At 41.5% G+C, this 14,330-nt stretch overlaps 1 protein-coding gene across 1 annotated transcript; it reads right to left on the bottom strand.

Moving 5' to 3' along the window:
- Positions 1-1,889: 1,889 nt before the first annotated feature.
- On the bottom strand, positions 1,890-13,727 carry tmtc4 (transmembrane O-mannosyltransferase targeting cadherins 4). Its single transcript, XM_022195215.2, has 19 exons — positions 13,550-13,727; positions 13,248-13,338; positions 12,913-13,116; positions 12,621-12,736; positions 10,891-11,107; positions 9,099-9,186; positions 8,799-8,899; positions 8,425-8,517; positions 8,070-8,231; positions 7,562-7,764; positions 5,459-5,633; positions 4,964-5,095; positions 4,757-4,836; positions 4,553-4,660; positions 4,299-4,440; positions 3,954-4,068; positions 2,560-2,672; positions 2,331-2,400; positions 1,890-2,159 (listed from the first exon to the last, which is right to left on the bottom strand). The coding sequence occupies exons 3-19, from the start codon at positions 13,072-13,074 to the stop codon at positions 2,011-2,013; spliced, it is 2,226 nt and encodes a 741-aa protein (XP_022050907.1). The 5' UTR covers positions 13,075-13,116; positions 13,248-13,338; positions 13,550-13,727; the 3' UTR covers positions 1,890-2,010.
- Between the last annotated feature and the right edge of the window lie 603 nt (positions 13,728-14,330).

Here is a 14,330-nt window from a genome sequence, read left to right as displayed (position 1 = left end):
GACATGATTCTCCCTTATTCATTGATTACAATGATCAAAAGTCATCAGTGTGATTAATAGAACACAATAAAGAACCCCTCCTGGGAGCTGATTTCATTATATCATTGTGATGGAGCATCCAAGCAGGTAAAAGGTGTACAGTGAAAACCTGGAGAACAAGGAGAGGACTTCATAAGGCTGTAGTATCCCATCTTTTATTAATGTCACTCCCTAGGACAGCAGGTTTTTGTCAGTCAGAATGGATAATGAAGATGTTGGCGGGGCCGGTGAATCCATCCCTTTAATACTCACATATTTTATGATAATGAAAGGTATTCAAAGAATGATTATGATAAAAGTGGGCTCCCCCACTGGTGTGCCAGCACAGCTGTGCAGCTAGACAGTCGGCTGCAGGCACTGAATGAAAGGATCACACAGAAAGTAAAGAAAGGAATCATAAGTACATAAAGCGAATAGCTGATGGTTTTGTAGCCAATCGTACATCCATCGCACTGCATGTCACACTGCATGACGGAAAAATAATGTGAGGGAGAAGCTTTCAGTCTTGCTTGTCACAATCCAAACATTTTTGATCTTATTCTGTCTGCATTCGCTCCATAGCATGAAGTCTTTTCACCATACTGACCTTTACATGAGTCTTGTTGAAACAGGTTTCATCTTGAACTAAACCATACTTTGGAGTGTGCTGCGTGCATCAGCTGTTTGTTGTGGTTTCAGACTTAACTACCACCGACTCTTTACATCAAAGCAGCGAAAATAAAAACAGAGTTGAGTAACAAGGAAATTTCTTCATGTGTATTAGTTGCATATTTAGGAGGTCATATGCAGAGGACATGGCTGGTCGTGTGTGCCGTGGCGCCCCCTGATGTGCGGATCAGTAACATCTTCCAAGCATCAAAGCGTCCGCTGGTGTATTGTACTGTATGTGTAAACAAACTTAGCGGCCCCTAAAGCAAAGCCATACCACCCCGCCACGGCTTCAAAAGTTTCCTGCGAGCAGTAGGAAGCAGGTGAAAAAATAGAAGTGTGTTGAACTCTGACCTCGGGCGCACACTTGTTGACTGATGTTTCACACTGGGGTTGCTTTTTCCCTCCGCAGCGTTCTTCAAGAGGCCTCCAATGTGCGTGTGCGTGCATGCGTGGTCCCCCGGGAGTTCATCCCGTCTCCCTTTGAAGGCTCTGTGCCACGGAGCTGTTTTCATACAGCACCGGCCATGAGTTTCCTGTCTCCGCTGACCCCTCATCGTCTCGTGGACACTTGAGAAAAACTTCCCGGCACAAACACCTTTCTCCCATTAACTACAGAGGAGCAGGGAGGCTGAGGGGGTGTTGAACCTTAAGAGTGTCATCCCACTTAGGAGCAAAGAGATGTACATTAAAAAAAAAAAACCTCGCCATCTGATGCCTCTCACAAACAAATTGCCACGTTTTTCTGCATGCGTAAAGACGACACGTGCAGACTAACACTCCCTGTCCAAACTACAGCAGCTTTGGCGTATAGAAACATTCCTGAAAAAGGGCCAAGCTAAATAGATTTTACAGCAGATTCTCCGAATCCACACATGCACGGTGTTCTGTCCAGCTGACACAACATGGGGTCAGAGATGAAAAGAGGATGGGGTTCACCATGGATCAGGTCCACATGGCCTTCAAATGGGGCAACAAAACAGCACAGTGCAGCCGACCATGTAAGCAGCACAGGCATCCAGACACATCTCACACCCATGAAATCAAATTAGACACTCAACACTTGGGTCTCATACATGAAAAAGTCTACAATAATAGTTAAAACTGCAAAATGGCATTTGCAGCTGTGCAACATATTGCTTTTCCCCTTTTGCCTCTGCCTTTAAGCACTTTATCCGCTAAAGAACAAAACCAGAGCAAGATACAGAGATCGTGGTCTTTATTTCCAAATGTTTCAAAGCCAGAATTAGCGAGATAAAATAATACCAAAAGGAACAATGGAAAAATGTGTTTTACAGTAGGCAGGGGGCCCAGTGGGCTCCCTCAGGGTGCGCTGCGTTTAAGCTGGTCCAGTTTGCGTCGCAGCATGTTGTAGTTGTCTCTGGTCCCAGGAGCCTCGGGGTCCATCTTTAGAGACAGCTCATAGTGTTTCTTTGCCAGCTCCAGCTTCCCCCATCGATGATACAACACAGCTGAGGAAAAGCAGAAACATTAAAGCTGATTCTATTCTTTCAATACAGGTAGGCTGCAAAATATTGCTTCTGCTAGCATGAATAATATTTTTTATTTTTTTGCTGTGGAGGGCACAGAATCTCTAAGCAGCGCTACAATATGTGACACAATTGAAAAGGCAGTACTCTTACCTAAATTGCCATGGCAACTAGCAGCATTTGGGTTGATCCGAAGGGCGTGAAGAAAGAAGCCCTCTGACTCCTGAGAAAAACAGAAAAAAATATACTGAATTATCTTTACTAGTCAGAGAAATTTACCACTCCTGACTTAGAGCAGACACAGACAAACCCGCGAGGAATAAAATCTTTAACATGCATGAAAAATAAACTGAGTTTGTTGTTTGTACTGTGCTGGACTGACCTTGTATTTCTGTAATTTCCCCAGGACGTTGGCCAATGAAAACATGATAGTGTGGTCGTTGGGGAGGAGTCTCAGAGCCTCTCGGCCGATCAGCTCTGCTTGACCCAAGTTACCTTGAAGACGGACCAGAAAATTACCAAAAATGTCAGACATTAATATTAAATGATACTCAGAGCATACCTACAGCTACCGGCACATGCTCGGATATATTTGTAGTGAAATCTACACGACAAAGCAGAAGTTTATGCCACAGAACCTATTCAAGCGATAGAGAAATTGCAAAAATGTTGCCTAACATTAGTGTGTTTTAAATTGGTAAAGCCATAAACTCAAAGATACGCTGTTAGCAGCTAATATACGGAGCGTCTGCTATTTGTCAGCAGTATCTAGAGCAGAGTTTTTCCCTCTCCACACATGGAGGAGTGGTTTAGTCTCCTAATTAAGGTTGAACACAAGGCCCACTGGGTTATTGATCTCTGTCACAGATCTGTCTGATGTCTGGCCAGAAATGGAGAAAGAGAGGCAGACAGAGAAACAGAGGGCGAGACAATGGCAGTCATGTCCTGAGTCATGGCCTGTGCCCTTCAGACACAGCTTGCCAACATGTGACTACATGTGTGACTGTGTGCGTCTGCCTGAATTTACACTGATTTGGTCTTTTGTTTGTGGAATGATCAAAACAAAAGAGGAGGGGTGAAGACCAAAGAGAAAACAATATTCCCAATTCCTCACTATTTCAAAATGACACCTATTGTTCTTTTCTCTCTCTCTCTCTCTCTCTTTTTGTTTTTTTGTTTGGTGGGGAGCTGGGGAGATGGGGTAGAATTATTTCTGTCAGATTCGGGGAACAAATGCGGTGGGGGAACTCTGAGGGGGCGCTGTTCTGGCTGTGCTTGCCCACGTTTGATCAGGAACATACTGAGCCCTGATTGGACAGTTCCAGTGCCCTCCTGGGAGACTCCGCCCTCACGGGAGCAGCTTCTGACAAAACGGCTCGAGCGTTTGGAAATCAGAGCATTCTCCACACGGCAGGGAAGAATGCCTTCAAAACTCACAACACAAAGCTTTAATACATAAATTTCAAGCATTGCTGATTCCTGCTCTTCCGGTTTAATCTTGTTGGCCATTTAGATTTCCTGCTTTTCCAAAATAACAATGCTGTGTTTCTTGGCTGTTAATGCTGTAACAAGCTGCACCACACAGCAGAGAGTTCTTTGACAACAAAGTAACTCTTAAATTCACCTATATTAACAAATGTGTAAATATTAAAACTCTCCATGATTTTTTCCCCAAACATACACCACAAGGAAACATTAGAGTAACTGACGTCTAGTGTAGTGAAGTTTGTGGATTAAAAAATGTTTGTGTGTGTGTCAGGAAGTGCATTTTGTTACCGGTGTTGTCAAGCAGAATGACCATGTTGTTCCAAGCCAGACTGTGGTCAGGTTTTAGCACAGTTGCATTCCTCCAAGCATTCAGGGCATCAATGTGTCTGTTCTGGTCAGCATACTGTACAGAAAAAATACTCTCATAAAATTCATCTTGTATGTATGGCAAGAACCAACAAATATGCAGTATTAGTTTTCCATTTTTATTTGATAAAAAAATTCGGAATCAAGTTGCAAAGTAGCAGCACTCAGATCCCACTAAAACCCTTATTTCTGTTTGCATATCATCTCTTTTTTTATTTTATTTTAACACAGCAGTTCACTACCAGTGTTTCCATCCTGAAACCTCACCAAGCGTCCCAGGTTGTAGTAACAGTCCGGGTATTTTCTCCGGAAGCGGATGGCGTTCCAGTAGCTTTGTTCCGCTTTCTCAAACTTCTGAAGGCTGTTCTGAACTATCCCCAGATTCATCCAAGCTGCAGCAAAGTCAGGCCTGCACAGATGTGGAAAAACACAAAACTGTCACAAAGAAACTGTTGAAATCTGTCAAAGAAATGACAGTATTTGTATATGGAGTAGTGCATTCTTTTTTGTGGACAACATACTGAATAGAAACAGCTTTAGACAACAGCTGCTCTGCCTCTACGAGTTCGTTCTTCTCCTTCAGGATATTCCCCAGGTTGTTCATTGCATGGACGTAGGTAGGATGTAACCTGAAAGCAGTTAACAGCATTACAACATGACTATTTAACTGCTTGTTCGTTTGTTCGAAGTCAATTAGAGCAGCCATTGTTTGTGAGGAGACATACCTGACTGCCTCTCTGTAAAAACTGACGGCAGCAGAAGTGTTCCCTTTGTCAGCCAGGTTCTTTCCCACATTATAATGCACCTGAGGAATCAGTGATCGACACATAAGGCATCAGGATGTCGCTTAAAGTGTGCGAATGTCATTTATTTTCACGTGCAAATTTGAATAATTTACTGAAACACAGCTGTAAAGCACAAACGATTCTAACCTTGGCATTGAGCGGACAAACAGACAGGGCGCTGGAGAAGAGACTTTGTTCTGACCGCCACTGATGACTGCGGAGAGCACAGCGGACAACATACACACACAACAGCGCAAGCACCATGACACACAGCAACCTCTGGAAGAAGAAACGAAAAGGACGCATTAAACAGCCACGCTAAACTTGAAAATAAATTATCTGCAACACTGAGTTAACAGGCCAAAATGCATCTCTGTAACTTGTGGACATCGCCTGCTGGCATCATCCTTTTATAGGTAAGTCATTAGTCATTTCCCAAGCATGTCGCTGCTCAGCATCACTGAGTTACCGAATCATCAAAGCTGCAAAAACAGTTGGTTAGATAAAAGAGTTGAAATCTGGACAATGCGACCTGGTGACATTAGAAAAATAACTATGTTGGGTCTTTGCTGGAAGCACGGTTCGTCAAGGTGTAGTATCCTTTACTTTAGCGTGACCTTTTATTGTACAGTTTAACCCTACCCTGTGTTTGGGCCAGCGGCAAAAGCAGTGTCCCAGAGAGTAAGCCAGCAGTAGACAGAAGCCGGCCGAAGACAGGTAGAGCACTCGCTCCGCAATCACAAAGCCCACTCTGAAAAAAACGTTGCAAGCAGGCAGGAAAGGGACCACCAGCAGCACCAGGCCCAAGGTCAGCGTCCTGGTAGGGAGAGGAAAAGACAACACAATGCCAAAAGACTACACACATGGACATGACACAAAAATGACGTTCAACACCAGGGTTGAGCTATAAAGCAATAGCAATATCAGGAGTTTCACTTAAAACTACCTAAAACCACATAATGGCTGCATGAGCAAACCACAAGCAGCTTCCCTGGTTCATAAACAGTTAATTATGTTTTGATAATGGAACCCCTTTGCAGGCTGTTGTTTTCTCTCTCAGCATCTATGCAGGTCCCCCTAGGCGTGCTAGCCTGCTGCTGCTTAGGAGTTTCATTGCCTCTCCTGGTGGAGGCTGCAGCCACCAGAGCCTGGCTTTGTCGCCAGTCGCTGTACCTGCCTATCTACCTACACCCACTGTCAAATGTTTTAGGACACTTTCTCATTCAAATAAAGTAGAACCTGTCCTACAACTTTTGACAGGGGGTGTATCTACCAAATTTGGTACACATATGCAGCACATCAGGCTGAATAAAAAAGTCAGTGACAGCCACATTCCAAACCCAACAGGAAGTGAGCTATTTTGCGTTGAATGTCAGATTTTGCCCATTTTTCATTTTTTTCTAGAGCGAACTCCTCCTAGGGGGAAACTCCAATTCACCTCAAATTGGGCCAGTACATACAGGAGGCCTTAATGATCCAAAGTTATTAAAATCTTTTTCCAAAGTCAAAGGGCGTGTCCGTGGCGGCCTCTGGAATTTTGATCCTTCGCCATGAAATTTCAAATGCTGTGTAAATGTCCTGAACATGCTCCAATCTGCCTGAAACTTTACATGTATGATCAGAGTCCTGCCCTGATCACATCCATGTGATGAAATCCACCCCCTGTCAAAAGCTGTAGGACAGGTTCTACTTTATTTGAATGAGACAGTGTCCTAAAACTTTTGAAAGGGGGTGTAGGCTAGATCTATTCTAAGTTTACACCATTGTGTTTTTATTTCTCCACATATCATTTTCTACAAAGCATGTGTCTTCACACCAAAGTTACAGGTTATACTTTGTGATCATCCAGCTGTGTGTGTGTGTGTGTCTTCCACAGACAGGCACCTTACCATCAAAACAGACATTACTAGAAATATTCATCATTATGTGCTTTATACACGTTTTAATTCTGTTCTTCAGTTTAATAGCATTTGCCATTATTATATCATCTTTTAATTGTAGCACATCGTATTCAAAAATTATTACACTACAGTCACCCCTCATACACGGAACGTCTCTAAATCATTTTTACATTGTGCACATGTTGTAGGTTAAAAAATGTTTTATAATTTTATTTACAATAATCAAGAGAAGAGTCGCTTTTAAGTTTGTTAATTTGTTGCATGTTTATTCTTATTGGAATGTCCATTTACACAAAGCTGATTTTACTTGTTTTTCTTAATCTAACGTGTTTCAAAGGGAGATCATTCCTTCACACTTAGCCTGTGTATTCATATTCTTAATCATGTGTGTAAAACGATTTATTTCTGTATTTCATGATCATTGATAAATAAAGCGGTTAAACTGAAATTAAGGTTACTGGATTCAAAATGCACTTTTATTCTTTATTAAAAATGGTGCATCGGAAACAATGAAAAATGATCGATATTGCCTGATGTGAAACACTTTATCGTGATCATTACTTTAACTGTATCACCCAGCCAGTCTGATGAGGTTTGAGCTAAAGAAATGTAGGCTCAATGAATGGATGAAAGAAGCATCCAAAACTCAGAGAACTTTCCCTATGAACCCCTCACACAGTCTGGATCTAACCGACGGAGAAGTCCTCTAACAGCAATGGAGAAGTGCTGCTCTGGTCACACTGCAGTGGATGTAATCTATTTTCATAATTAAGTGGAAGTCTGGAGACACCAGCGTGTTCTTCATTTCATCCAGAGATAGTGTGAGATGGCTGTGCTTGCTTACCTCCTTCTCTGGCTGTCCTGCGAGCATAAGGCTTGGCTTATCAAGCCTATCAGGATGCACCAGAGCAGCAGCAGCCACACCATCCTCCAATCAGTGGCTGACTTAATGAGAGGCACACAGCCCATGGACCAATCAAAACACAGCCACCAGGGACACAGCAGCAGCCAGGCATTAAGAGAGTAGTAGTAATTATAGTTCACTATCTGCCAATCAAAAGGAAACAGGATGGGGTGAGAACGGGAGAGAGCAGGGAAAGATGAGGGAGGAAGAGCATTTAATTTCATCTCTGCTAAAAAATAAAAAAAAAAATGCTTCAGACAACACATTATGAAATATTTAAGTTAACTTAAATCTTGAAAAAAATGAAATATGTCACAAAGTCAGTTGATAATTGCATAAATCCTGTTTTATAGCCTTAATAATTTAAGACTTCAGGATAAAATTACCTGTAAGATTCTTAAATGTTGTCTTTCCAAATAAATGAACTCCAAAAACAAATCTTACTCACTCTAAGAAATACACTTTCTGCAAAAGAGGCTGGGTTGTCTACTTCAGTGAATGCTGGTGGTCCTGTTCCCATTATCCTCCAGCGTGCATAGAGCATTAAGAGTCCTCCAAGACCCATGAGGGCCAATCGTGTCAGCAACCCCATTCGGAATATCTCACTTACCTATCAGAAAAACATTAGCACATGTCACTGACAATTACTGCTTGCTAGTTACTTTCTAGTAATGTTACTTTAGTAATATACAGAAAATCATACTGATTTACATAGAAAATGTATGTGATGTGACATTAATCATATAAGGGAGTGCATAATTTATGACAGAAAAGAGGGGGTGGGTACATTAAACGTAACTCACATCAAGTGGATTCTTCCTAAGGAGTAGCCTCTGGCTGAGTTCATACACATTAACATTACAGATCAGGAGGACATCAAAGGCTGCATTCACACCCTGAAGGAAAATACATAGAGAAGGAGTGAGAAACGGCATTTAAAATTTATATAGGTCAGCAACAAAATGGATCTTTAGCTCTTTTCACAGATGAGAAAAACATGAGACTCTTAGACTTTTCATGTAAGCAAGAAATAAAAGATTAGATAAAAATCAATTGGCATGCCTGTACAGAGTATTTATGTTGTTTCACTGATGAGATCTGTCTTTTTCACATTGATACCACTGGGTGTGATGAAAACATCAACTTTAGAAATGGCTTTGGCAAAAAGACTTCATACCAAGACGGTGATGCCTTGTTCTTTACAAAGCATTGCTGCAGCACACAGCAAGAGGCTGACCACAACCCACTGGACAGAAAACCTGTCATCTCTGTCACTCCCTGAGAACACAAAGCCAAGACCGAGCCGGTTAGAGACAGCATCGACTTAAAATGTGACAGTTCAAACAGACGCATTTAAAAACCAGCAGCCAGACCATGTTTAAAGCTGCCAACATATTTAACAGTACATATGGACAGTCCTCTTTAAAGCTCAGTATTACTGTGTATTTAAGGAGTAATACTTGTATGAGACATCTACCTTTGTTAAAAGCTTTGCAGTAGGTGAGGAACGACAGCTGGAAGAACAGAGCGCATAAAAGGTCCGCTCGACCCACAATGCCAGCCACCTTTTTGAGATGAAGAAAAGACAGATAAGTCGCAAGAGATTAAAGGATAGACACATAGGGCAGAAAAAAAACAAGTGAAACAACCAGGTATGCTTTATGAAGCAGTAATATCGTATGCATCATGCTGATGTACACGAACGCAATCATATTGTGATGCATTCAGCTACGAACGGAAGCTTATTAACAGAGGTGGAGAGAAGTTCTCGTTATCAGCGTGGCCCGTTGGTGTGTGTGTTCTGTACAGTGTGTGGGTACAGTATGGTTGGCATCCTGGGGTTGCTGGCTTTGATACATACAGCAGGCCTAAGCCAATAGTCTTCCTCCCTCCCACCCCCCCAGGTCTCACCCTGTCCTTGCCCTGCATGATTAAAGAGAATGGAGAGGGGGAATTGCTGCCTTCCAGCCAAGCTTTACAGCAAAAACACATATGCTGGCTGGTCAATAAGCATCCCAACACAGCTAATAGTCAGGACATGCACCTTAACCCTGCACTCCCAGCTGAGACGGGGCTTTTGTTCTTGGCATGAAACCACTGGATGTTTAGTAATAAAACCTCTGGACTAGTATGTCAAGATGCCATGGTACGCTGCTGTAGGGAGTCTATATTGTTAAGAAAAGTTTATTTGCAGCTCAAAATCACAGCCAGTATATTTCAATGAGCTGTACAGGCCCACAACAGGAATTGTTGACCTTATCAGCAATTAAGCAATTGACCCAAATCATGTTCAAATAAAAAACTGGATCTGTCTAATGATTATAGATTATGATATGGTAGGGCAGCATGATGATGTGAGGAAGCATATGACTGGTTTGGCTTTCCAAATTCATTTGTTTAAAGATTTGCAATATTTACTCTTAAAAAAAAAAGCAAATGCAGTGAAGCAGTGGTCACGACTACATTTGTATTCAACTTCCATCTGAATAACTTTAGATTCTCTGCACACCGATTTCCTTACCTTTCCAAAACGTATCAATAGGGTAGCTGGAAAGGAATGTATGAGTATATGGTGGGACAGTCTTCATTGGAACAGTAGCTGCACACTTTTGTTACGGTGTCATACTGTACAGAACGGTCTCAATATGAGCTCCCAAACCTAAAACTATCAAATTTCGATCTTATACTCACTACTCCAAAACAAAGGATTTTTTTTTTTTAACAAAGTCATGCTACTGCAGGGCTGCACAGTGACGTAGTGGTTAGCACTTTTGCCTTGCAGCAAGAAGATCTCCGGTTCAAATTCCAGCCTGGGCCTTGGATCTTTCTGCATGGAGTTTGCATGTTCTCCCTGTGCATGCGTGGGTTTTCTCCGGGTACTCCGGCTTCCTCCCACAGTCCAAAAATATTCTGAGGTTAATTGGTTACTCTAAATTGCCCTTAAGTGTGATTGTAAGAGTGATTGTTTGTCTGTATATGTAGCACTATGACAGACTGGTGACCTGTCCAGGGTGTCCCCTGCCTTCGCCCGAGTCAGCTGGGATAGACTCCAGCACCCCCCATGACCCTAGTGAGGATAAAGCGGTGTATAGAGGATGGATGGATGGATGGATGCTCACTGCACTCATGCTAAGTTTAGATATGACATACAGAGCTTTTAAAGCCAATGAAATCTGTTCTCAAAATAAAAAAAAAAATTGTGTTGAAAACACTGCATTTAGTGTTCTGTGTACGAAAAAAAACTTTTAACATAAATGAACTCCACTTACACTCTCAGTGTGAATTGGGTGTGCTGCAAAGAAGACGGCAGCAAGCAGAGAGGTCTTGGGAGCATGGTTCAGTATTCTACCCTTCTCATCATAGGCCAGTCCACCAATCAGTATAGCAAACACGTCGATCATAAGGGCAGATATGACAGCATGGAGGACGATGTTCAGCACGTGGAAGCCAACAGGGTGCAAGCCTCCTGCCACGAGGTAGTTGAGCCTGCAACAGCAAGAGAGGGAAAACTTTGGGGCTAAATGTATGTCAGGTGTAGAAGAACACAGGCGAGGACATAAAGTATCTGTGAGGGGGGTGGAAGCTGTTGTTAAGACTAATTTTACATGCTTATGCATTGGCAAACGGTAAGAAAGACTTCACCAGGCATGTGTACTCCACATGGGTAGGGTCATCAATAAGCACAGCCAGCTATCCTGAGGCTAGATCCACACTAATTAATTTTGTTTTACAACATTTACAGTTAGTGTCCAAACCACTTTACATTTCAGAACCTCTAAAATAGAGTCTGTAAGCTGTCTGACTAAGTTTCAGTTTGAGAACTCTGGGATTGAATTCGAGGCTAAACTGGCAGAAACTGAGATATTTGAAGACCGTAATGCAGACACCCACATCTGTATTCTGATTGGGTCTTATCAGTCACTTCCATCTGTGATTTATCACTCCTCCATTACGTGGCCTCATTACGGGAGAAAACAAAGCCATCTGTCTTTACTACCGGTGGTTAGTTCAAACTGAAAAATGAACTACGGTCTTTTCTTATCGTGCCATCTATGATAGCAGCTGTTATGCTGTTACTGCAAGCCTGTTCTTGCTTTTTGCCATGGGATCACTGAATCAGACAGTTGTAATGTTACTGTGAACATGAGGTTAAAAATTAAATTGCAGTTCCAGGGGTTTATCAATAACCAGAAGAATTGAATCAAGAAACAAAACTAAAAGAGAGATAATGTGGTTTTTACAATACAAAAGCAAAGTAAGGCAAGACTGACATGTGGATAATTTTACCGTTGTTACTGACAAAGACAGAGATGAACCAGACTTCTTTGTGATAAATGTGCAAAGCATTGAAACACAATGGAGGCGAATTTACTACCTGTGGGTTGAGGCAGCACGCTTCTACATTCTACCTGGAAATATTTCCCTTAGAACAACAAGATACTACTGACAAATGTATAAAATGTGCACTTATTGTCCTGGAACAACTACTTCCTATAAATGTAATTTTGAATTTGCTGCATCATTACAAAGAGAGAAAAGATGCACACATTGCAGTAGCGGCTGGTAATGAAATCAGACATCCAGCAGCGGTAAGATTTAAAGAAAAAACAGCCCCATACATGATTCTACTCCACATTATTTTCTATAGCTAAACAACCAACCATATGCTTCATGCTTACACCAGCACATGCATTCCCAGTGTGAAAGGCCATGAGCTATTCAGCTTCTGATGTGTTATTACACACAAGGATTTTTCTGAAAATTTGCTGAGACGTGATCTGGCCACAGATTGTGACCACTTAAAAATGAAAAAGTATCTATGTAGATGTAACCTGAAGCACAAAAAAAATAGACGAAACAAAAAAGTAGAGTGAGTTTTGTCAGACGAGTCATTACTGTCATTAAATTACTGACGTGAACGTTGTGAATGTCGTGGTGTCACGTGGCAATGATGTAACAGCAGTTTGTGTGAGCTCAGACAGTGAATTGGACTTCTGACCTAAATGTAAGGACAGTGAGAGGTCGGTAGGATTTGTGACTAGAGTTGCTACTCAGGTTGCTTCCCCAGAAGTCATTGCTCCAGATGTTGTTCAGGGGTGTTGTTGGTCTCAAATCCTGCAACATAAACAGTCACAAATTAGGCTGACTGTAGCAACACTGACATGTGGAAGACAGCACTCGATGCAGCATTTCTACAACATGAGGGAAGATCATTGTTTTTGCATATTTCTGTTGTATTTCTGCAAGTGGGGCCATACTGTGTTAAAAAAAAAAGAAGAAGGGAAAACTACCTTATTGTTGACAATTGCTTCAGAATCATCAAACACAAACTCCCCGTCATAGCTGTTAATGAAGCACAGGAGTGCCACCAGGGCGACAGTAACCTTGGCTTGGATTGGAGCAAGCTTTGGCAGTGGTATATGATGATCCCAGTACACTTCAGTCAGTGCCATATTGCAACTTGTCTTTGGTCATTCTGCATCATTATCTGGTCCCTGATGGGAAGAGGAAGGTTGCAGACAGAGGCATGCAATGTCAGATGCTAAATATGGATCCAAATGATGTGTTGCAAATACTAATAATTTGGCCATGAACAGAATTTTGAAAACCCAGGGTGGATTCATACCTTATTTTTGCAGAGACATGATGTGAGAGGTCACCCTGTCTTGTGTAACCTCATGTTAGCTTCTCTGCCAGCTAGCTAACGAGTAAACACACTGAAAGACACAACGGTCATGCATCCACACAAATGCAGCGATAAATTCTGCACTTCCTTGTACAGCTAAAAACAATTTTGCTGTCACTGCCACACCACGGTGGAAGCCGAAGGGTGCCTAAAATTTAGCGAGCTTATGATGCTTAACATTAGCATGCCTTGTTAGCGAGGATTGTTCCGGTTATTACACGGTAATAAAGTGACAAACTCACGGGACTAGCTACAGATGCATTGCTCGCTGTCCGTTTTAGGCATTGAGCCGAAAAGTGAAGTTTTTCAGTCACACAAGTCAGTGCTGGCGAGGTGAAAACGGAGATTTTGCGGCTGTAAACAAATATACACGCTCAGTCTCACACACTTCCGCTCCAGCAGCAGTGTCACGTGTTCAGTTTCAGCCAATAGCTGCAGCGGAATGAATGCCACGCTGAAGTGGAAAGAGCTCTTAAAGGCAAAAGTAACATTAAAGTTTGGATATTCACATTATTTTATTACATTTACAGCTAATACATATTGACTACAAATATTTTTTTCTGAGGTAGATTTCTTGTTTAAGCTCCAAGTTCAGACTAATAAACTACAAGTTCAGACAGTCAGGGCAGAAAGCAAGTAAGTTGCTGAATATAGCACCTTGTCCCTGATTTTATATATATATATATATATATATATATATATATATATATATATATATATATATATATATATATATTAAAAGTTAATATTCAAAATATAACAGGATAAAATCAAATTACTTAAATTAGATAAAAACATTAAAAGAAAGCAATACACAATATACATATGCAAGCTGAATGAGGTGTACACATTTTTTTCTGTATAATAACAATGTAATTAATCAAATGTAGAAAAAGACAAGAAGAGAGAAGTTTTAATTCTTTGAATTAGGAAGAAACATCAAGCATAGTCCATTCTCAGGAGAAGTTAGAACAGTTGAATAAACTTTTGTTAATTTTTTCATCTTTCGGTGATTTTCAAATG

This window comes from Acanthochromis polyacanthus, chromosome 14 (assembly GCF_021347895.1).
Source record: "Acanthochromis polyacanthus isolate Apoly-LR-REF ecotype Palm Island chromosome 14, KAUST_Apoly_ChrSc, whole genome shotgun sequence".
Lineage (NCBI taxonomy): Eukaryota > Metazoa > Chordata > Actinopteri > Pomacentridae > Acanthochromis > Acanthochromis polyacanthus.
The sequence above is the reverse complement of the archived record's forward strand: the minus strand, read 5'-3'. Positions and strand labels throughout refer to the sequence as shown.

Coding starts and splice junctions, on each gene's coding strand:
- tmtc4 (XM_022195215.2), bottom strand. CDS start 13,074: ATGGCACTGACTGAAGTGTACTGGGATCATCATATACCACTGCCAAAG. Junction 11,108..12,620: donor CTCACTGTCCTTACATTTAG/GTCAGAAGTCCA, acceptor TTGCTGTTGCAG/GCTCAACTACCTCGTGGCAG. Junction 9,187..10,890: donor ACCCAATTCACACTGAGAGT/GTAAGTGGAGTT, acceptor CATCTCAAAAAG/GTGGCTGGCATTGTGGGTCG.